Raw genomic sequence first — 23,513 nt, forward strand, 5'->3', positions numbered from 1 at the left:
CGGGAGTGGTACCGGGACACGGTACCGGGACACGGTACCGGGACATGGAACCGGGACATGGAACCGGGACATGGTACCGGGACATGGAACCGGGACATGGTATCGGGACACGGCACTGGGACACGGCACCGGGACACGGCACCGGGACACGGAACCGGGACACGGAACCGGGACACGGCACCGGGACACGGAACCGGGACACGGAACCGGGACATGGAACCGGGACATGGAACCGGGACACGGAACCGGGACACGGCACCGGGACACGGAACCGGGACACGGAACCGGGACACGGAACCGGGACACGGCACCGGGACACGGAACCGGGACACGGAACCGGGACACGGAACCGGGACACGGCACCGGGACACGGAACCGGGACACGGCACCAGGACACGGAACCGGGACACGGCACCGGGACACGGAACCGGGACACGGAACCGGGACACGGCACCGGGACACGGAACCGGGACACGGAACCAGGACACGGCACCGGGACACGGAACCGGGACACGGCACCGGGACACGGAACCGGGACACAGAACCGGGACATGGCACCGGGACACGGCACCGGGACATGGAACCGGGACACAGAACCGGGACACGGCACCAGGACACAGAACCGGGACACAGAACTGGGACACGGCACCGGGACATGGACAAGGACTGGCACAGGGACATGGAACCGGGACACAGAACCAGAACATGGCACCAGGAGTGGCACCGGGACAGGGCACCAGGACACGACACTGGGAGTGGCACCAGGACACGGCACCAGGGCATGTCACCAGGAGTGGCACCAGGACACAGCACTGGGACACGGAACCAGGACACCAGGAGCACCCAGCAGTGGCAGTGCCAGCAGCTTGCGGGCCCTGGGGCCACGATGCCACCACAGCTGAGTCTCGGGATCCCTCTGGCCGTGGGACCATCACAGTCATGTCCCTTGGGTCACCTGAGCCATGGTGGCACCATGCCCGGGTCCCCTGGGGTCCCTCCAGTGCGGGTGGCATCACACCTGCGTCCCTCGGGGTCACCATCCCTTGGCCACCAGCGCTGCCACCCTCACTGCCCCATGGCACTGCTCAGCTTGGCAGCTGTGTCACCAGTGTCACCACACCTGTGTCCCCAGGGCCTGGCACAGGTGGCCAGGGAGGGTCACCCCCACCCTGGCACACAGTGACACTGCCAGGACATGGTGACACTGCCAGCACACGGTGACACCCTGGCACACAGTGACACTGCCCAGCACACAGTGACACTGCCAGGACATGGTGACACCCTGGCACACAGTGACACTGCCCAGCACACAGTGACACTGCCAGCACACGGTGACACCCTGGCACACAGTGACACTGCCAGCACATGGTGACACCCTGGCACACAGTGACACCCTGGCACACAGTGACACTGCCAGGACATGGTGACACCCTGGCACACGGTGACACCCTGGCACACAGTGACACTGCCCAGCACACAGTGACACTGCCCAGCACACGGTGACACTGCCAGGACATGGTGACACCCTGGCACACAGTGACACTGCCCAGCACACGGTGACACTGCCAGCACACGGTGACACCCTGGCACACAGTGACACTGCCAGCACACGGTGACACTGCCAGCACACGGGCACACCCTGTCCCACTGTCACACGGTGCCACCAGCACTCCCCAGGCCGTGTCACCAGCCCGGTTTAATTTGGAGCCGCCCCCAGGCATGAATAATTAATCCCTAATTAACCCCATCCCGCCCCAGGGACCCGCCCTGCCCTGCAGCTGTCACCGTGTCACCGTGTCACCGTGTCACCGTGTCACCGCGTTACCGCGGTGCGGTCACAGGGCTGGCTGGGACCCCAGGGACACCCCAGTGTAGGGGTGGCAGCAGCGGTGGCAGGGGACGCTGCCTGGGGACAGCAGGGGACACGTCCTGCCCGGGGAGGGGGACAGGGCTGGGGCTGAGCTGCTCTGGGGGCACGGTGGCTCTGGGGACATGGGGACACCATGGGACATCGTGGGGACACCACAGGGCTCCTCAGCCTGCAGGGGATAGAACTGCCACCCCCGTGGGGCACGGTGGCGCTGGAGACATGGGGACACCTTGGGGACACCCTGGGGACACCCTGGGGACACCCTGGGGACACCACCGGGACATGGGGACACCAAGGGGACACCACAGGGACACCACGGGGCTCTCAGCCTGCAGGGGATGGAGCTGCCACCCCCGGGGGGCACGGTGGCGCTGGGGACATGGGGACACCATGGGGACACCGTGGGGACACCGTGGGGACACCGTGGGGACACCGTGGGGACAGCAGGGCCTGCTGGGGAAGGTGGATGAGCCATGGGCATCCTCCTCTTCCTCCTCCTCTTCCTCCTCCTCTGCCCAGCCCAGCCCATGTGGGGCTGCTCCCCAGCACGGGATCAGAGAGTAAATCCCAATCCCAGTCCCAATCCCAATCCCAATCCCAGTCCCAATCCCAATCCCAATCCCAATCCCAATCCCTGCCCATGGGATCAGGGGGTAAATCCCAGTCCCTGCCCATGGGACCTGAGGGTTTAATCCCAGCCCATTAGGACCCAACCCATGGGATTTGCAGGGTCTATCCCAGCTCAGTGCAATCCTGCCCGTGGGATTTGAGGGTTTAATCTCAGCCGAGCAAGACCCTGCCTATGGGATCTGAGGGATCAATCCCAATCCCAGCCCAGCAGGACCCAGCCTGTGTGATTTGGGGAATCAATGCCACTCCCAATCCCAGCCTGTGTGATTTGGGGGATCAATGCCACTCCCAATCCCAGCCTGTGTGATTTGGGGGATCAATGCCACTCCCAATCCCAGCCTGTGTGATTTGGGGGATCAATGCCACTCCCAATCCCAGCCTGTGTGATTTGGGGGATCAATGCCCATCCCAGCCTGTGTGATTTGGGGGATCAATGCCCATCCCAATCCCAGCCCGTGAGATTTGGGGGATCAATGCCCATCCCAGCCTGTGTGATTTGGGGGATCAATGCCATGCTCTGCTCCTTCCCAGCCGGGCTCCCCATCGGTTCACCCCTGGCAGCGAGCAGGGCCTGTCCCGCAGGGAACAGCCGTTAATTAGCATTGTTAATTAATGCGCTATTCCGCAGTGCCCCCCCGTGCCCCGGGAGCTCCCAGCACGGAGGGAGGGCCAGGGCAGCCCTGCCCAGGGGCCCCTCTCGGGGCTGCGCTCGCTCCTGGCACAGCCGGGCACAGCCGGGCACAGAAAGGCACAGCCAGGGCACAGCCAGGGCACAGCCGGGCACAGAAAGGCACAGCCAGGGCACAGCCAGGGCACAGCCGGGCACAGCCGGGCACAGAAAGGCACAGCCAAACACAACCTGGGCACAGCCAGGGCACAGCCGGGCACAGCTGGGGCACAGCCAGGGCACAACCAGGGCACAGCCAGGGCACAGCCGGGCACAGCTGGGCACAACCAGGGCACAACCCAGGCACAGTCCAGGCACAGCCGGGGCTCAGAAATGCACAGCCAGGGCACAGCTGGGCACAGCCCGGGCACAACCAGGGCACAGCCAGGGCACAGCTGGGCACAGCCCGGGCACAGCCAGGGCACAGCCAGGGCACAGCCGGGCACAGCTGGGGCACAGCCAAACACAACCCGGGCACAGCCAGGGCACAGCTGGGGCACAGCCAAGGCACAGCCAAACACAACCCGGGCACAGCCGGGCACAGAAAGGCACAGCCAGGGCACAGCCGGGCACAGCCAGGGCACAGCCAGGCACAGCTAGGCACAGCCAGGGCACAGCCGGGCACAGCCGGGCACAGAAAGGCACAGCCAGGGCACAGCCGGGCACAGCCAGGGCACAGCCAGGCACAGCTAGGCACAGCCAGGGCACAGCCGGGCACAGCCGGGCACAGCCAGGGCACAGCCAGGGCACAGCCAAACACAACCCGGGCACAGCCGGGCACAGCCAGGGCACAACCAGGGCACAGCCAGGGCACAGCCAGGGCACAGCCAGGGCACAGCCAAGGCACAGCCGGGCACAGCTGGGGCACAGCCAGGGCACAGCCGGGGCACAGAAAGGCACAGCCAGGGCACAGCCGGGCACAGCTGGGGCACAGCCGGGGCACAGAAAGGCACAGCCAGGGCACAGCCAAACACAACCCGGGCACAGCCGGGCACAGCCTGGGCACCGCCGGGCTCTGTGCCACAGCCTGGCAGCCCCAGCGGTGCCCAGACGGTGCCCAGGGGGTGCTGGGTGCTCCGAGGGTCCCCCCAGAGTCCCCCCATCCTCAGCACCTGCCCAGGCCTGGATCAAACCCGGGCTTTGGGCACTGAAACAACAGCTGTGCCAGGTGCTGGGAGTGGCACTGGCAGCTGCCCACAGCTCCTTTGGGGTATCGGGAGCTTCACCAGCCCAGCCCTGAGCCCCCCGAGCCCCCTGAGCCCCCCGAGCCCCCTGAGCCCCCTGAGCCCCCCGGCTCCTCTGGAGTTCCCCAGTTCCAGCCCTGAGCCCCCTGCCCCAAGCCCATTTGGGTTCCCCTGGCAGTGCCCCGTTGAGTTCTCCTGGCAGTGCCCATTTGGGTTCCCCTGGCAGAGCTCAGCTCTCCCAGCCCAGCCCCCCCAGGCCCCTCAGAGGGAACTGAGACCCCTCCCCAGACCCCCCTGCCCCCGGGGCCGAGCGCTGCTGTGGGTCGCTGTGGGTCTGGAATCCCGATGGATCTGTGCCCCCCGAGGGCCCCAGGTCACTCTGGGGTCCCCCCAGCCTCCCCCTGCCCGGGCAGGATCCAGGGAGGGGCAGAGCCCCCGAGAAGTGCTGGCAGTGCCAGGGGTGGGGCTGGCACCGGGGACACGGCTGGCACCAGTGTGGGGACAGGGCGAGAAGGGATGGCTTGGCTTGGCCTGGCTTGGCCTGGCTTGGCTTGGCCTGGCTTGGCTTGGCTTGGCTTGGCTTGGCTTGGCTTGGCCTGGCTTGGCCTGGCTTGGCTTGGCCTGGCTTGGCCTGGCTTGGCTTGGCCTGGCTTGGCCTGGCTTGGCTTGGCTTGGCTTGGCCTGGCTTGGCCTGGCTTGGCTTGGCCTGGCTTGGCCTGGCTTGGCTTGGCCTGGCTTGGCTTGGCTTGGCCTGGCTTGGCTTGGTTTGGCTTGGCTTGGCTTGGCTTGGTTTGGCTTGGCTTGGCTTGGCTTGGCTTGGCTTGGCCTGGCTTGGCTTGGCTTGGCTTGGCTTGGCCTGGCTTGGCCTGGCTTGGTTTGGCTTGGTTTGGCTTGGCTTGGCTTGGCTTGGCTCAGTTTGGCTTGGCTTGGCTTGGCTTGGCTTGGCTTGGCCTGGCTTGGCTTGGCTTGGCTTGGCTTGGCTTGGCTTGGCTTGGCTTGGCTTGGCATGGCTTGGCCTGGCTTGGCTTGGCCTGGCTTGGCCTGGCTTGGCTTGGCTTGGCTTGGCCTGGCTTGGCCTGGCTTGGCTTGGCTTGGCCTGGCTTGGCTTGGCTTGGCCTGGCTTGGCTTGGCTTGGCTTGGCCTGGCTTGGCTTGGCTTGGCATGGCTTGGCCTGGCTTGGTACTGCACAGCTCTTGACCACACTTGGCTTGGCCCGGCCTGGCTTGGCACAGCACAGTTTAGCACATCTTGGCATGACACTGGATAGCCCTTGGCTTGATCTGGCACGGGCATGGCTTGGCACGGTACAGCTTGGCTTGGCACTGCACAGCCCTTGACTCTGCTTGGCTTGGCTTGGCTCAGACCAACCTGGCCTGGCTTGGCATGGCATGGTTTGGCATGGAATAGCTTGGCTTGGTCTTCACATGGCAGGGCTTGGCACGGCACGGCTTGGCACTGCACAGCAAGGTTTGGCATGGCACGCCTTGGCACGGCACACCGGGTTCTGTCCGTGCCCCAGTGCAGGAGCTCAGCTCTGTGCCATGCCATGCCGTGCCATGCCGTGCCGTGCCGTGCCGTGCCGTGCCATGCGATTCCCTGAGCCGTGCTGGCGGTGCCCGTGCCGTGCCCGTGCTGTGCCATTCCGAGCCGTGCCGTTCTGTGCCGTGCCATGCCCTGAGCCGTGTCCGTGCGGTTCCGCGCCGTGCCGTGTTAAGGCATCCCATGCCGTGCCGTTCCCGTTCCGAGCCGTGCCACGCCCGTGCCGTTCCGTGCCCTGAGCCGTTTCCGTGCCGTTCCGAGCCGTGCCGTGCCCGTGCCGTTCCGAGCCGTGCCCGTGCCCGTTCCCGTGCCCGTTCCCGAGCGGTTCCGCGCCGTGCCCGTGCCGGTGCGCGCTGCCGGCGGGCTCTAGGACCGCGCGGCGGGCTCGGTGCTGCAGTGGAGGCGGCGGCGCTGCGGGAGGAGGCCTGGCCGGGCAGCGCAGCGGCGGCGGCGGCTCGGCGGGGCTCGGCACGGCTCGGCGGGGCTCGGCGGGGCTCTGCGCCGGGCCCGCAGCGGCCCAGGTAACCGGGACAGCGGGACGGCGGGACGGACGGCGGGACGGACGGCGGGACAGCGGCACCGGCACCGCCGGCCCGGCTCGGCTCCGCTCGGGCGCGCTCGGCTGCGTTCGGTTCAGTTCGGATGATGCGTTCGGCTCGGTTCGGCTCCGTTCGGCTCGGCCCAGCCCCGTCCGGTTCGGTTCGGGTGGTGCCTTCGGAAGGGCTCGGGCCCGTCCGGAAGCGGTTCGGGTGTCTCCGCGGGGGTTCGGCTCCCTGCGGCTGAGGTTCGGCTCCCCACGGCCGAGGTTCGGCTCCCCCCGGCGCACTTCGGCTGCCTCCGGCGGGGTTCGGCGGGGCCCGGCCCGGCCCGGCGCGGCCCCGGTGCGTCCGCCGTCCCGGGCCCGCGGCAGGAAAACACGGCAGGGCCGGGCCCGCCGGGCCCCCCCGGCCCCGCGCCGCCCCCGCCCGGCCCGGCCCGGCCCCGCTCGGCCCGGCCGTGCGAACGGGGGTGGCCGCGCGGCCCGGCCGGCCCGGCCCCCGCGGCGCCGCCGTGTCCTTGAGCGCGGCGCGGGCGGCTGAAGGGCAGCGGGGCCCGGTGGCACCGCGGGCTGTCCCCCCGGTCCCCTCCCGGCCCGCCGTGTCACCGCCGTGTGCGCCCCGGCGGGACGCGGGGCCGCGGCCGCCCGTGCCCTGCCCGCGGCGGGGCCCCCGGGGGAGCGGCCGGGCCGGGCCGGCCTTGCCCGAACTTGGGGGATTTTGCACCAAAAATCCCCCCCGGAGGAGGCGCAGCGCCGCGGGGCCCGCGGGCGGGGGCGGCCGGGCCGGGCCTGCCGGGGCTGCGGGTGCTCGGCCTGCCCGCTCTGCTCCCCCCGGGGGCCCGGCTCCTTCCCCTGCCCTTCCCTCTCCCCCTCTCCCCTTCCCCTTCCCCTTCCCTCTCCCTTCTGTCCTTCCCTCTCCCCTTTCGTCTCCCTTCTCCACTTCCCTTCTCCCTTCTCCCCTTCCCTCTCCCTTCTCCCCTTCCCTCTCCCTTCTCTCCTTCTTCTCCCTTCTCCCCTTCCCTCTCCCTTCTCCCCTTCCCTCTCCCTTCTCCCCTTCCCTCTCCCTTCACTCCTTCCTTCTCCCATCTCTCCTTCCCTCTCCCTTCTCCCCTTCCCTCTCCCTTCTCCCCTTCCCTCTCCCTTCTCTCCTTCCTTCTCCCATCTCTCCTTCTCTCTCCCTTCTCCCCTTCCATCTTCCTCTCCCCTTCCCACTCACTGCCCACTTCCTCATCACTTCTCCCTTCCTCCTCATTTTCCCTCTCACTTCCCCCTTCCTGCTCACTTCCCACTCCCCTCCCACTCCCCTGCCCCTCTGGCTTCCTATCTCTCTCTTCCTTCCCCCTTCCCCATCATTTCCCTTCCCTTTTTGCTTTCCCCTTCCCTTTTTGCTTTCCTTTTCCCTTTTTGCTTTCCCCTTCCCTCTTGCTCCTCGCCCATCCCACTCACTTCCCCTTTCCCACTCCCTCCCCACTTCCCCGCTGTCTCCCTCCCCCCTCGTTTCCCCTCTCTCCCTCCTCCTTCCCCTGTCCCTTTCCCTCCCACCGCCGTTTCCTCCCCCCGCTTCGCTTTCCGGGGTGTTTCGCCTGCGCAAACCTGCGGCCAAATGAGATTTTCCTCCTCCCCCGGTTCCTCTTTCTGCCCTTTGTGTGACGTCGCCGGTGTCACCGCGGGACCGGCCGGGTTCCGTGCTGGCCGCCGCACCGGCGGCCACATCCCGTGGTGGCCGTGACCCCCGGGGGAGCCCCGGCTTGGGGTGGGACCGGCCCCGCTGCCCCGGCAGCTCCGGCAGCTCCGGCAGCTCCGGCCCCCTGTGCTGAGTCAGCTCCAAACTTCCCAGTGGAGCGGTTCTGTGACATGGAGCAGCTTTGGCGACATGCAGGAGCTTTGGTGACGTGGTGTAGCTTTGGTGATACCGAGCAGCTCTGGTGGCACTGGCTTGTTTTGGTGACACCGAGTTGCTTTGGTGACACCGAGCAGCTTTGGTGACAAGGAGCAGCCTCTGCTCCCTTGTGGAATGGCACCATGTTGGTGCCTGCTGGCAGGCCCGGTGTGTCCTGGTGTGTCCCGGTGCATCCCACTTTGTCCTGGTGCATCCCGGTGAATCCTGGTGTGTCCCAGTGCATCCTGGTGTGTCCCAGTGTATCCCGGTGTGTCCCAGAGCATCCAGATGTGTCCTGGTGCATCCCAGTGCATCCCAGTGCATCTCCCTGTGTTCTGGTGTGTCCCCGGTGCACCCCAGTGCATTCTGGTATGTCCTGGTGTGTCCTGGTGTATCCTGGTGTGTCTCGGTGTGTCCCGGTGTGTCCTAGTGTGTCCTGGTGGATCCTGCTGTGTTCTGGTGTGTTCTGGTGCATCCTGGTGTGTCCTGGTGTGTCCCAGTGCATACTGGTGTGTCCCAAGTGCATCCCAGTGCATACTGGTGTGTCCCAGTGCATCTCTGTGTGTCCCAGTGTGTCCTGGTGTGTCCCGGTGCGTCCCGCTGATCCTGGTGCATCTTGGTGTCCCAGTTTGTCCTATTGTGTCCCAGTGCAACCCAGAGTGTCCCGGTGTGTCCCAGTGCATCCCAGTTTGTCCCAGTATGTCCCAGTGCATCCCGGTGTGTCCCAGTGCATCCTGGTGATCCTGGTGCATCTTGGTGTCCCGGTGTGTCCCAGGGCATCCCAGTTTGTCCCAGTATGTCCCAGTGCATCCTGGTGATCCTGGTGCATCTTTGGTGTCCCGGTGTGTCCCAGGGCATCCCAGCGTGCCGCAATGACCCTGGCTGGCCGTGTCCCTGCAATACGTTGGCAGCCACCGCTGTGTCCCCAGCCCCTGTGCCTTGCCACGCTGCACCACCCCACCCTGTGCCACCCCGCGCCGTGCCATGCCACGCCATGCCATGGCTGCCACTCTCACTCTCAGAGCCTCAGGCGCTGGATTTCGTGCAGGAAGTTTTACTTTGGCTCATCCCAGTTCTCTTTGGCCCATCCCAGTTTTGTTTTGGCCCGTCCCAGTTGTATTTTGGCACACCCCTTCCCACAGCAGGGCGCGGTACCCCGGGGCAGCGCGTGGGCCGGCAGGTGCCACAGGAGCGTGCCAGGCACGCGTGTGCCACGGCGTGGCACGGCACGGTGCGGGTGTGCTGGGGTGGCTCCGGGACACGGGATGGGCTTGGGGTTGGGGTTGGGTTTGGGTTTGGTGGGATGGCCCAGGGCCTGGCAGGGTTTGGGGTTGGTGGTTTGGCTTCAGGCCCTGGGATGGTTTTGGGTTTGGCTTTGCTGGGATGGCTGCAGGCCCTGGATTGGGTTTGGGGTTGGATTTGGGTTTGAGTTTGAATGGATGGCTCCAGGCCCTGAGATGCATTTGGGTTTGCTGGGATGGGTTTGAGTTTGCTGGGATGGCTCCAGGCCCTGGTTTGAGTTTGGTGGGATGGGTTTGGGTTTGAGTTTTAGTTTAGTGGGATGGCTCCAGGCCCTGGATTGGATTTGAGTTTGGGTTTGCTGGGATGGCTGCAGGCCCTGGTTTGAGTCTGGTGGGATGGGTTTGGGTTTGCTGGGATGGCCCCAGCCCTGCTCAGTTTGGGTTTGGTGGGATGGATCCAGGCCCCGCATTGGGTTTGGTTTTCAGTTTGGGTTTGGTGGGATGACTCCTAGGCCCTGGATTGGGTTTGAGTTTGATGGGATGGGTTTGGGTTTGCTGGGATGGCCCCAGCCCTGCTCAGTTTGGGTTTGCTGGGATGGCCCCAGGCCTGGGATGGGTTTGGGTTTGCTGAGATGGCCCCAGCCCTGCTCAGTTTGGGTTTGCTGGGATGGCCCCAGGCCCAGGATGGGTTTGGGTTTGGTGGGATGGCCCCAGGCCCAGGATGGGTTTGGGTTTGCTGGGATGGCCCCAGGCCCTGGTTTGGGTTTGCTGGGATGGCCCCAGGCCCTGGGATGGCTGCAGGCCCCGCTCAGTTTCCCCCCCCAGCTCAGGAGGAGCCCTCAGCAGGCTCCCCTCCCCCGGCACGGCCCCGTCCCTCTGGCCCGGTGCTGGGCTCAGTGTGTGCCGGGTGTGGGGCCGGTTCCCGTGGTTCTCCACTGCTCCCAGCCCATCCCATCCTGCTGAGCATGGCCCCAGCCCTGCCCCAGCCCTGCCCCAGGCCCCCAGCCCTGCTCCAGGCCCCCAGCCCTGCCCCAGGCCCCCAGCCCTGCCCCAGCCCTGCCCCAGCCCTGCCCCAGGCCCCCAGCCCTGCCCCAGGCCCCCAGCCCTGCCCCAGGCCCTGCTCACCGGGATCAGCCCATCTCCCGGGTTTTCTCCCCGGTACCGGAGCTCCTGCAGCTCCTGGGTGCTCCCGGCGGGGCCTTCCCGTTCCCGGTGTTCCCGGTGCTGCAGCAGGATCCTGTTCCTGCGGGATCCCCTGGCTGCATCCACCCTGTGCCACCTGCAGGGCTGGGCACGGCCTGGCACAGGGGGGCCGCATGCCTCAGTGGCCCATCCCACCCCATAACACCCCATAACGCACCATAAGAGCCCATAACACCCTATAACAACCCATAACACCCCACAACACCCCATAACAACCCATAACACCCCATAACACCCCATAACAACCCATAACACCCTATAACACCCATAACAACCCATAACACCCCATAACACACCACAAGAGCCCATAACACCCTATAACAACCCATCCCATCCCATAACACCTATAACAACCCATAACAACCCATCCCACCCCATAACACCCCATAATACCCCATCCCACCCCATAACACTGCATAACAACCCATCCCACCCCATCACATCCTACCCTGCCCATAACATCCCATTATCCCAGCCCATCCCACTATCCCGTCCCATTATCCCGCCCCACGCCCTGGGCAGGTGGGTGCTGCTCTGGCTGTGGGGCTGTGGCTGCCCTTGGCTGTGGTGTGCAGCAGGGCAGGGCCTGGTCCTGGGGTGCCCTGGGGTGCTGGGGACTGTCCTTGGGGTGCCAGGTATTGTTCATGAGGCGCTGGGATTGACTCTTTGGGGTGCTGTGGGGTGCTGTGATTGCTCATGAGGCGCTGGGATTGACTCTTTGGGGTGCTGTGGGGTGCTGTGATTGTTCATGAGGCGCTGGGATTGACTCTTTGGGGTGCTGTGGGGTGCTGTGATTGCTCATGAGGCGCTGGGATTGACTCTTTGGGGTGCTGTGGGGTGCTGTGATTGTTCATGAGGCGCTGGGATTGACTCTTTGGGGTGCTGTGGGGTGCTGTGATTGTTCATGAGGCGCTGGGATTGACTCTTTGGGGTGCTGTGGGGTGCTGTGATTGTTCATGAGGCGCTGGGATTGACTCTTTGGGGTGCTGTGGGGTGCTGTGATTGCTCATGAGGCGCTGGGATTGACTCTTTGGGGTGCTGTGGGGTGCTGTGATTGTTCATGAGGCGCTGGGATTGACTCTTTGGGGTGCTGTGGGGTGCTGTGATTGTTCATGAGGCGCTGGGATTGACTCTTTGGGGTGCTGTGGGGTGCTGTGATTGTTCATGAGGCGCTGGGATTGACTCTTTGGGGTGCTGTGGGGTGCTGTGATTGCTCATGAGGCGCTGGGATTGACTCTTTGGGGTGCTGTGGGGTGCTGTGATTGTTCATGAGGCGCTGGGATTGACTCTTTGGGGTGCTGTGGGGTGCTGTGATTGTTCATGAGGCGCTGGGATTGACTCTTTGGGGTGCTGTGGGGTGCTGTGATTGCTCATGAGGCGCTGGGATTGACTCTTTGGGGTGCTGTGGGGTGCTGTGATTGTTCATGAGGCGCTGGGATTGACTCTTTGGGGTGCTGTGGGGTGCTGTGATTGTTCATGAGGTGCTGGGATTGACTCTTTGGGGTGCTGTGGGGTGCCAGGTATTGTTCATGAGGCGCTGGGATTGACTCTTTGGGGTGCTGTGGGGTGCTGTGATTGTTCATGAGGCGCTGGGATTGACTCTTTGGGGTGCCCTGGGGCGCTGGGATTGACTCTTTGGAGTGTTGTGGTGCCCTGGAGTGCAGTGAATCAGTCCCTGGGGTGCCATGGGGTGCTGGGTATTGTTCATGGGGTGCTGTGATTGACTCTTTGGGGTGCTGGGTATTGTTCATGGGGTGCTGTGATTTACTCTTTGGGGTGCTGAGGATTGTTCATGGGGTGCTGTGATTTACTCTTTGGGGTGCTATGGTGCCCTGGAGTGCAGGAATCACTCCGTGGGGTGCCATGGGGTGCTGGGGTGCTGTGCATCACTCTCAGGGGTTCTGTGGGCTGCCATGTGTTTCTCCCTAGGGTGCTGTGGGGTGCAGGGGTGCCATGGGGTGCAGTGAATCACTCCCAGGGTGCTGTGGGGTGCAGTGACTCCATCCTTGGGGTGTAGGGGTGCCATGGGGTGTAGTGAATCACTCCCAGGGTTTCCATGGGGTGCAGTGACTCCATCCTTGGGGTGCCATGGGGTGCAGTGACTCCATCCTTGGGGTGCCATCTCCATCCTTGGGGTGCCATGTCCATCCTTGGGGTGCCATGGGTGCAGTGATTCCGTCCTTGGGGTGCCATTTCCATCCTTGGGGTGCCATGGGTGCAGTGATTCCATCCTTGGGGTGCCATCTCCATCCTTGGGGTGCCATGTCCATCCTTGGGGTGCCATGGGTGCAGTGATTCCATCCTTGGGGTGCCATCTCCATCCTTGGGGTGCCATGGGTGCAGTGATTCCGTCCTTGGGGTGCCATCTCCATCCTTGGGGTGCCATGGGTGCAGTGATTCCATCCTTGGGGTGCCATCTCCATCCTTGGGGTGCCATCTCCATCCTTGGGGTGCCATGGGTGCAGTGATTCCATCCTTGGGGTGCCATCTCCATCCTTGGGGTGCCATGGGTGCAGTGATTCCATCCTTGGGGTGCCATGGGGTGCAGTGACTCCATCCCTGGAGTGCACCACAGGGTTTGCTCAGTGCAGCTGAGCTCCCCAGGGTCCCCCCCCTTGGGACCAGGTGTATTTTTAGTATTTTTAGGATCGCCCCAGCTCCCACTGGCACTTCACCCCCGAGTCCCCCAGATGCTTCCAGAGCTGTGGCACGCAGGGGCCAAATATTTCACCCCTAAATTACAGCCCCGGAGACGGGGTCAAGGCCACGGGCTGGGGGTGACGCAGGATTTGGGGGACACAGGCTGGGGGTGACTCCGGGGTTTGGGGGGCTCGAGGGTGACTCGGCTTTGGGGGCGCACAGGCTGGGGGTGACTCAAGGCTTTGGGGGTGACTCGGCTTTGGGGGCGCACAGGCTGGGGGTGACTCACGGCCGCCGCTCCTGTCCCCTCTCTGAGTCAATCCCGGAGCCGTTCCGTGCTGCTGGCAAGGAGGAGGAGGAGAAGGAGGAGGAGGAGGAGGAGGAGGAGGAGGAGGAGCGCGGCGGCGGCAGTGACTCAAAGTGACAACAACAATAATAATACGCTGCGGCACTTGTCACGGGAGAGGCGCTTGGCCGGGGTCCCTCGTGCGTCCCCACGGCCGCCGGCGCACGGGGGACCCCGGCCAAGGCGGGGGTGTCACCGCCGCTCGCGGGGTCACCTGGGGACGGGGGGGACACTGCGGTGACGGCGTCCCACGGGCACCGGGGGCTGCGGGGGACACCCCGCTCGCCGTCACCTAAAATGGCCGGTTAAGGTCCCTGCAGGCTCCCGGCTGCGGCACGGCACCGCCGAGGTCCCGAAATATATATATATATATATATATATATATATATATATATATAAAAGAAAAAAAAAAAAAGAAAAAAAAGGAAAGAAAAAAAAAGCAAAAAGGCGGGATTTCGGGTGGGTTTTCCATCCATTTTCGTGCCGGTGGCTGCCGCGTGTCTCGCCCAGCCGGCGCAGGTAACCCAGTTCGGAACGCCTCTGCCGCCGCGCCGAGCGTGACTCGCCGCTCCCGCCGTGCGGCAGCGGCACCGCCGGGGCCCCCGGGAGGGCAGCGCCGCCAGCACCGGGGACACACGGGCCGCGCACGGGGAGCGCCGGAGCGCCGGAGCACCGGGCGGGCTCCGTGCCCGCGGCCGGGGGATGCCGCCGAGGCCGGTGCCGGCGGCCTGAGCCTGAGCCAGGGCACGGGGCCGCGGATCCCCCGGGCCGGGCCGTGCCGTGCCGTGCCGTGCCGGTAAGAGCGCGGGGAGCGGGGCCGGGTCCCGCGGGCCCCTCCGGGATGGGGCGGGCGGCGGGAGGCGGCCGGGCCGCGGCGGATCCCGGCTTTGTTCGGCGGCCGGGGCTCGCTGCGTGCCGCGGGGCTTGTGCGCACAACAACTATTTTTAGAGCCTTCGGAGACCATGTTGGCTGGAAGCGAATCAAAGCCGCCAGCAGCGCCAGGCGGGCCCGGCCGGGAGGGAGGGAGAGGGGCTCGGCCGTGCCCCGGGGCTGCCGGAGGGTCTCCGCTGCCGGGGGGACCGGGGGCGGCACGGCGGAGACCCCCGGCTTGGGACCCCCGGCTTGGGACCCCCGGCTTGGGACCCCCCGAGCGAGCGCGGCCGGGGATCCCCCGAGGTGCAGCCGCGGTGTCCCCGGTGCTTCCCTCCCGCTGCACGTGTCCGTGCCGTGCCCAGCCGTGCCGTGCCATAAGCGCCTCGGGGCCGTGCCGTGCCGTGCCGAGCCGTGCCGAGCCGTGCCGAGCCGAGGCGCGGCGGGAGCGGGGTCCCGGGGGGCTCGGGGATAGTGGGGGGCTCAGGCAGCGGCACCCCGGGAGGCGACTCGCAGGGGAACGGGGGGCCGAGGTGCCGTGCCGGGCCGTGCCGTGCCGTGCCGTGGGGCTGCCTGGTGGCACCGCCGCTGACAGGGGGGCAGTAGCGGTGGTCTGGGGGTGCGGGGGGTGCCGGTGCCAGCCCCGGCCCGTCACCGACGGCATCCCGGTGCCCACGGGCCGAGCGTGCCCGCGGGGCGCTGGCGTGGGGTGGCAGCGCTGTGCCACCCAGGGGACCGGGGCTTCCCCGGGGGCTCCCCGGGCTGCCGAGGGAAGGGGGCCGGGGAGTCCCCCCCCAGCGCCCGCTGTGCTTGGGGTACAGCGTGCACCGCACAGCCCCAATCTGCACCCCCAGATCCCACACCCCAACCCGGCACCCCCAGCCTGCGCCCACCCCCCACTCCCCTGCCCTCCCCATCCTCCCCCCACCCCGCGGGAGGGGCCGCTCGGGGGGCACTGGGGCAGGGGGCTGAGCTCCCCAACTGCCCCCCAGCACCCCAAATCCCGGGGGCTGTGTCGGGGGGCGGCTGCAGCCCCCCAGCAGCCCCCCAGCTGCCCCGGGCGCGGGCCGGGGGATGCCCTGGGCTGGGAGCGGTGCCGTCCTGCCCGGCCCGGCCCCCCCGAGCCCCCGCCCGAGCCCCCCGCCCGCCGCTGGGAACGGCTGCGGCTGGAAAGCTCTAGAAACAAATTGCAGCTCCGGTGCCAAAGGCAACAGCAGCCCCGGCCATGGCGAATGCAGCGTTTGCCATAGCAACAGGTGCCGGCTGGCGCCTCCCCCCCGGCCCCCCGCATGCGGCCCCCGGAGCCCGCAGGCATCGCCCCGCACCCGGGACCCCGCACCCGGCACCCCGCACAGCCAGCACCCCCCGCACCCGGCACCCCGCACAGCCAGCACCCCCCGCACCCGGCACCCCGCACCCGGGACCCCGCACCCGGCACCCCGCACAGCCAGCAACCCCGCACCCGGCACCCGGGACCCCGCACCCGGCACCCCGCACAGCCAGCACCCCGCACACGGGACCCCGCACCCGGCAGCCCCCGCACCCGGCACCCCGCACCCGGGACCCCACACAGCCAGCACCCCCCGCACCCGGCACCCCGCACCCGGCACCCCGCACAGCCAGCAACCCCGCACCCGGCACCCGGCACCCCGCACAGCCAGCACCCCCCGCACCCGGCACCCCGCACCCGGGACCCCACACAGCCAGCACCCCCCGCACCCGGCACCCCGCACCCGGCACCCCCCGCACCCGGCACCCCCCGCACCCGGCACCCCGCACCCGGGACCCCGCACAGCCAGCACCCCCCGCACCCGGCACCCCGCACCCGGCACCCCCCGCACCCGGCATCCCGCACCCGGGACCCCGCACAGCCAGCACCCCCCGCACCCGGCACCCCGCACCCCGTCCTGCACAGCCAGCACCCCCCGCACCCCACAGCCAGCGACCCCCAGCCCCCTGCAGCCAGCACCCACACCCTGCATCCCCCCAGAGCCTGCACCCGGGACTCTGCGCCCCGCACCCCGTCCCGCACAGCCAGCACCCCCCAGACCCCACAGACAATGTCCCCCGACTCCCTGTACCCAACACTCACACCCTGCATCCTCCTGGGCCCCCAGGCAGCGCTGGGCACCCCTGTCCTGCACCCTTGGCACCCCAGAACCCTGCAGGTGATGGCACTACCAGCCCCTCACTGACAGCACCCCGCACATCCTGCACTATGCAGACACTACGCCTGGTACCCCACAGTGTGCACCCAAACCCCAAACCCTGCACCCCAAACCCTGCCCTGTGCTCCCCCTGCAGCGTGTCCTGCATCCCACAGTGTGCCCCCTGCACCCCACACACCCTGCACCCCAAACCCTGCCCTGTGCCCTTGCAGCGTGTCCTGCACCCCACGTGCCTCTCACCCTGTACCCTGTACCCTGCACCCCACAGCCCTGCTGCCCCCGCACCCTGCACCCCACAGAAGGCACCCTGCACCCCTCGTACCCACACTGCTCACAAGGTGCACGGTGCACCCCAAAACTGGACACCCCGTGGTGTGCAAAGGGCACCCACACTGAGCATTGGGTGCTGGGTGCCCTGCACCGCACTGTGCACCCTGTGCCCTGCACCCTGTGCCCACAGCCTGCACCCCACACCATGGGCACTGTGCCCTACAGCTGCGCCCCTCACCATGGGCACTGTGCCCCACACCATGGACACTGTGCCCTACACCCTGCACCCTGCACCATGGACTCTGAGCCCCACATTCCGCACCCCACACCATGGACATCGTGCCCCGCAGCTGCACCCCCGTAGGCTCCCCACATCTCACACCATGCCCCCTGTGCCCCACAGTGCTCCCCATGCTCTGCACCCCTCACCACACAGCCTGAACCCACACCGTGCACCCCCTGTGCACCCCTCACCCACACCCCACACTCCTGACCCTCACCCTGCACCCCTGTGCCCCTCTGACCGACACCCCTGACCCTCACCCTGCACCCCTGTGCCCCTCTGACCGACACCCCTGACCCTCACCCTGCACCCCCTGTGCGCCTCTCACCCCACACACCTGACCCTCACCCTGCCCCCCTGTGCGCCTCTCACCCCACACCCCGACCCTGCATCCCCTGTTCCCCCTGCACCCCTGACCCTCACCCCGCACCCCTGCGCCCCTGGCCAGGCCGGGATGTTCTCGGGCACCGTGCGGGGCACTGGCGGGGCATGAGCCCAGCCCAGCCCGGCCCGGCCCGGCCCGGCCGAGTCAAGGCTGTGGCACGTTAATAATTGCCGGGGCTGGGGCCGGGCCGGGGCCGGCGGGGGGCGGGAGCAGCCCCTGACCCGCGTCCCTCCGCTCTCCCCGCAGGGCCAGCAGCGAGCAGGCAGCGGCATCGGGGACGGCTCCGGGACCCTCCGAGCGCAGCGGGCTCCGCTCCGGTGCTGCTGACAGGCGGCGGCCCCCGGCCCACCATGCCGTCCAGCGGGAGCCTGGACACCGGCAGCCCCGCGCCCAGCCGCGAGGCGCTCGACACGCACAAGGTACGGCCCGGTCCGCTCCCGGGGATACGGGGGACCGGCACATCCCGGAGATACCGGCGCATCCCGGGGGAGCGCGGCCGGAGGGCTCCGGGGCTCGGTACATCCCGACCCGGGGCCTCCGGGGTTCGGTTCCTTCCCGCCCGGGGGGCTCCGGCAACGGGCTCCGTCCCGGCCGGGGGCCTCCGGGATTCGGTTCCTTTCGGGGCCACCGGGGCTCGGCTCCTTTCGGGGGTTCGGGGGCTCGGCTCCTTTCGGGGATTCCGGGTCTCGGCTCCTTCCCGGCCGGCGGGAGAAGGGGGCGCGGGGCCCCCGGTGCCGCAGGGCGGAGGGGACGGGGAAGCGGGAGCGGCCTGAGGCGCGGGCGGGCGGGATTAGCGCGGATTGAGCTATTCCTGGCGCCGGGCAGCGCGGGGAGGGGACGGGGACACAGACCTGCTGTCACCTCCCGGCTGCGGGGAGAGCTGGGCGAAGGCGGCTGGCACGGTGCGGGTGTCCCCCAGGATGGGGTTCATGCCCCATGCCAGGCGGGGTGCATGGTGGCCTGTAACCCTCGTGCCAGCCCTGCTGCCCCCTCGGGGGGTCCCGCTTGTTCCGGGGGTCCTTGCACCTCCTCCATGTGTGACACCAGGCTCAGGAGGGACACCCAGACAGAACCTGCTGGGCCGGGGTGGCCACTCCCAGTGCCATGGCTCTTCCTGTGGGGCAGTGCCCAGGAGCACAGGGCAGGGCTGGGCAGAGCGTGGGCACTGGGGCACGGCCAGCTGGACATCTGGACACTGTCCCACTGCGGGCACGGCCAGGTCGGGGTCACATCCAGGTTCCTGTGACCGTCCCACGGCCAGGTCAGGGTCACGTCCCGGTTCCTGTGACCGTCCCACGGCCAGGTCAGGGTCATCCCGGTTCCTGTGACCGCCCCACAGCCAGGTCAGGGTCACGTCCCGGTTCCTGCTGGCCACCTGGGTCACGCTGTGTCACACGGTGCTGCTCCCCATCCTGCAGCCATTGGTCCCGGCAGCCCGAGGGGCAGGACCGTGTGTCCATGGGGTGTGTCCATGTGTCCCTTAGGATGTGACTGTGTCCACTGGGATGTATCTGTGTGTCCCCTGGGATGTGTCTGTGTGTCCCCTGGGATGTGTCCGTGTGTCCCCTGGGGTATGTCCCTGTGTGTCTGTTGGGATGTGTCCATGTGTCCTGTGGGATGTGTCCATATGTCCCCTGGGATGTGCTCGTGTGTCCCCTGAGATGCGTCCCCGTGTGTCCATGTGTCTGTTGGGATGTGTCCGTGTTTCCCCTGGGATGTGTCCATGTGTCCCTGGGATGTGCCTGGCACGTTTTTGGCACAGCTGGGGGCATGGGTACCCCATGGCCAGGTCGGTCTTGCCCTGCAGAAGCCGGGAGAGGGGTGGATGCGCAGCCCCCATGGTTTGGGATGGTTCTGGGGGCACGGGGGGCACAGGGCAGAGCTGGGGCAGTGCCCACTGGAGCCCGGTACCCATGGGCACAGAGCAGAGCCAGGGCAGTGCCCGCTGCAGGCCGGTACCCCCGGGAGCAGGGCAGTGCCCGCTGCAGCCCGGTACCCCCGGGAGCAGGGCAGTGCCCGTTACAGCCCGGTGCCCCCGGGCCCTGGCAGTGCCCACTGCAGCCCGGTGCCCATGGGAACAGGGCAGCGCCCGCCGCAGCCCGGTGCCCCCGGTCCATGGCAGTGCCCGTCGCTGGCAGCCGCGCTCGGCCGGGCGCTGTCCCGGGCTGACCCCGCGGGATGCGGCGCCGCCTCCCCCGCGGCCGCACGCCGAGGTCACGGTGCTGCCGACGGCTCCGCTGCCCCCGCGGCCGGCGCGGCCGAGCCTCCCCCGGCGCCTCCGGGCGGGCCGGGCCGGTGGCTCCCGGCGGGCCGAGCCCCGCTGCCGGCCGGGGCAGCTCTGCACAGGCGGGATCCCCGGGGCCGCGGGCCGGGCTGTGCTGGCGGTACCGGTTAGCGGGGCCGGTACCGCGGATCGGGGCTGTGCTCTCGGTACCACGGGCCGGGCTGTGCTGGCGGTACCGGGGATCAGGCCCGGTACCGTGGATCGGGGCTGTGCTGGCGGTACCGGGGATCAGGCCCAGTACCGCGGAGAGGGGCTGTGCTGGCAGTGCCCGGATCGGTTCCGTGCTGGCGGTACCGGGGAGCGGGCCTGGCACCAGGGAGCGAGGCTGGTACTGCAGAGCGGGGCTGTGCTGGCGATACCGGGGAGCAGAGCCGGTACCACAGGCCGGGCTGTGCTGGCGGTACCGCGGGGCGGGGCTGGCGGTACCGGGGAGCAGGGCCAGTATCGTGGAGTGGGGCTGGTATCACTGAGCAGGGCCGGTACCGGGGAGCGGGGCCGGTACAAGGGAGCAGGGCCTGTACCGCTGAGCAGGGCCGGTACCAGGGAGTGGGGCCGGTACCAGGGAGCAGGGCCAGTACCGCTGAGCAGGGCCGGTACCAAGGAGCAGGGCCAGTACCGCTGAGCAGGGCCGGTACTGGGGAGCAGGGCCGGTACCGGGGAGCAGAGCCGGTACTGGGGAGCAGGGCTGGTACCTAGAGCAGGGCTGGTACCACGGGCCGGGCTGTGCTGGCAGTACCACAGAGCAGGGCCGGTACCGCGGAGCAGGCCCGGTACCGCGGAGCAGGCCCGGTACCTAGAGCAGGGCTGGTACCACGGGCCGGGCTGTGCTGGCAGTACCTGAGAGCAGGCCCGGTACCGCAGAGCAGGCCGGTACCTAGAGCAGGGCTGGAAGCGCAGCCAGCACTGCGTCATGCCGCAGCCCGGCCGCCGTTCCGCCGTTCCCCCCGGGCTGTTGCTTGGCAGCGGAGCAGGAGCGGCACCGGGACGTGCCCGGAGCCCCGCGCTCCCGGGGACGGGCCCGGTGATGGATGCGCGGTGATGACTCAGGGATGATGCGGGCACCGGGGGGCTGCGGCACCGGGATGGGGCACAGAGCCCCCTGTGCCAGCCCTGCTGCTGCCCGGGCTGCACCCGCACTCCTGCCCGGCTTTTGGGGTGCTGGCTGTGCCCCCGGAGGGTTCTCTGTCCTGATGGGTGCCGGGGGCATCCCCTGGTTCCACAGCGGGGACCCTGCTGTCCCCTGGCCATGGCAGCTCTGCCCCTCCAGCTTTTCACCCTGAGGCCCCCTGACCCCTGTGGGTGCCCCCCAGCTGCATCCTCCCCTGGCACCCCCAGATCTTCCATGTACGTCCACTAAATGCTGCCAAGGCCTGGATGGGGCCAGGGAGGGACAGCTGGCTGGGGCAGTGCCAGCAGCCAGGGTGGCACTGGGGCACAGGGACGGGTGCCAGGGTCTCCCCTGCACCCCTGGGTGCTGCCCTGGCCTCACAGCACAGCGAGGCACAGGGAAAGGGGGCACAAGGACCCCCAGAATCCCCTGAGGCCCCTGTGCACCGGATGCTGCTGGATCTGGGATCCTGACACGGCCCTTGGAGCCCTCCCAAAACCTTCCAGCAGGATGCCATGTGCACTGGGGCCCGGCCCTGGCGGGGGCTGCGGGGTCCCTGTCCTCATTCAGGGCTGGCAGTGCCAGCAGGTGCCAGGGCTGGGGGGTCTGTCAAGGGCTGGGGGGTCCCCGCACAGGGTGGGCAGCTGAGTGTGGGTGGGTGGCACAAGGGAGCTGGCATGGGGACCATGGCTGGGAGCACCATGGCAGTGAGACACCACAGCCATGGGGCACCACGGCCATAGGGCACCAGAGCCATGGGGTACCACAGCCGTGGGGCACCACAGCCGTGGGGCACAGTGTGTCCCAGTGCCATGGATTTTCATGCAGGACCCTCAGGGATGTTCCAGCTGCATCCTGAGGGCACAGCTGCCCAACTCGGGGGCACAGGGCAGGAAGGTGGCAGTGTTGGGGGCACACAGCAGCAGTGTGGCAGTGTCAGGGGCACAGGGCAGCAGTGTGGCACTGTTTGGGTCACACACAGCAGCAGTGTGGCAGCTCTGGGGGCACACAGCAGCAGTGTGGCAGCTCTGGGGGCACACAGCAGCACTGTGGCAGTGTTGGGGGCACACAGATGCACTGTGGCAGTGTTGGGGGCACACAGCAGCACTGTGGCAGTGTTGGGGGCACACAACAGCAGTGTGCCAGCTCTGGGGGCACACAGCAGCACTGTGGCAGTGTTGGGGCACACAGCAGCACTGTGGCAGCTCTGGGGGCACACGGCAGCACTGTGGCAGTGTTGGGGGCACAGGGCAGCACTGTGCCAGCTCTGGGGGCACACAGCAGCAGTGTGGCAGTGTTGGGGGCACACAGCAGCAGTGTGGCAGTGTTGGGGCACACAACAGCAGTGTGGCAGTTTTGGGGGCACACAGCAGCACTGTGGCAGCTCTGGGGGCACACAGCAGCAGTGTGGCAGCTCTGGGGGCACACAGCAGCACTGTGGCAGTGTTGGGGGCACACAGAAGCACTGTGGCAGTGTTGGGGGCACACAACAGCAGTGTGCCAGCTCTGGGGGCACACAGCAGCACTGTGGCAGTGTTGGGGCACACAGCAGCACTGTGGCAGTGTTGGGGCACACAGCAGCAATGTGGCAGGGTTGGGGGCACGCACACAGCAATGTGACAGTGTTAGGGGCACAGGACAGCACTGGTGTCACACGCACAGCACTGTGGCAGTGTTGGGGGCACACACAGCACTGTGGCAGTGTTGGGGGCACACAGCAGCAGTGTGGCAGTGTTGGGGCACACAGCAGCAATGTGACAGTGTTAGGGGCACAGGACAGCACTGGTGTCACACACACAGCAATGTGGCAGCCCTGAGGGCACACACACAGCAATGTGGCAGCACTGGGGGCGCAGGGTGGCACAGGGCAGCCCTGGTGCCCCACACACAGCCATGTGGCATCCCCAGCGTGCAGCCCCCTGCCTCTGCAGCTCCCTCCGGCTCTCTGTCCCTGCCAGCCCCATCCCCTCCCTGGCCTCTCCTCCTTCCCCGCTCCCCCTCCGCGGCCTCTTCCTGCTCGGCCGCTGCGGGATCTGCTGGGGCTCGGGTGAATCCCACCCCGCGCCGTGCCGGGGCCTGCCCCTGTGCCCGCCATGTGCCCAACGTGTGCCCGTGGTGCCCGGAGCAGGGACGGTGCCCCCGGTGCTGGTGGCTCTGGGGGCACAGGGGCAGGGTCACTCCCGGGGCCCGTTCCTGCTGCGCCGCCATGTTGGCACGTGCGTGCTGCCAGCGCCGCGCCGGGCCGCTGTGGCATCAGGGGGCACGGGGCACTGCCAGCTGCTCCTCTGGGGCACGGCGGGCACCCCAGAGCAGGCACTGCCCGCTCCAGGGGTACCCAGCTCCTGCTGCTGGCCCTCATCTCCAGGGAGACCCATGGCTGCCCGCAGGCCTGTGCTGTGGGGTGCCC

At 67.7% G+C, this 23,513-nt stretch overlaps 2 protein-coding genes across 2 annotated transcripts in view; one reads left to right on the plus strand and one right to left on the minus strand.

The window, feature by feature from the left end:
- Positions 1-4,580: 4,580 nt before the first annotated feature.
- On the minus strand, positions 4,581-15,525 carry LOC132070716 (collagen alpha-2(I) chain-like). The gene is made up of 8 exons (XM_059467703.1): positions 15,042-15,525; positions 14,329-14,805; positions 13,844-14,029; positions 10,711-10,846; positions 8,022-8,275; positions 6,895-7,217; positions 5,917-6,281; positions 4,581-5,106 (listed from the first exon to the last, which is right to left on the minus strand). The coding sequence occupies exons 1-8, from the start codon at positions 15,523-15,525 to the stop codon at positions 4,581-4,583; spliced, it is 2,751 nt and encodes a 916-aa protein (XP_059323686.1).
- Positions 15,526-18,005: 2,480 nt separating this feature from the next.
- Positions 18,006-23,513, plus strand: part of DNMT3A (DNA methyltransferase 3 alpha) — a 37,809-nt gene continuing 32,301 nt past the window's right edge. Inside the window, exon 1 of the mRNA XM_059468115.1 lies at positions 18,006-18,133. Coding sequence (XP_059324098.1) covers positions 18,065-18,133 — 69 coding nt within the window. The 5' untranslated portion in view covers positions 18,006-18,064. The remainder of the gene's footprint in view (positions 18,134-23,513) is intronic.

This window comes from Ammospiza nelsoni, chromosome 3 (assembly GCF_027579445.1).
Source record: "Ammospiza nelsoni isolate bAmmNel1 chromosome 3, bAmmNel1.pri, whole genome shotgun sequence".
NCBI lineage: Eukaryota > Metazoa > Chordata > Aves > Passeriformes > Passerellidae > Ammospiza > Ammospiza nelsoni.

What these genes read in the sequence shown, in the direction of transcription:
- LOC132070716 (XM_059467703.1), bottom strand. Translation starts at nt 15,525, where the DNA reads ATGGGGAGGGCAGGGGAGTGGGGGGTGGGCGCAGGCTGGGGGTGCCGG. An exon ending in CCCTCCCGGGGGCCCCGGCG is followed by an intron (nt 14,030 to 14,328) that starts GTGCCGCTGCCG and finishes CGGCCATTTTAG; the next exon opens with GTGACGGCGAGCGGGGTGTC. An exon ending in GCACGGCACGGCACGGCACG is followed by an intron (nt 5,107 to 5,916) that starts GCACGGCATGGC and finishes AACCAAGCCAAG; the next exon opens with CCAGGCCAAGCCAAGCCAAG.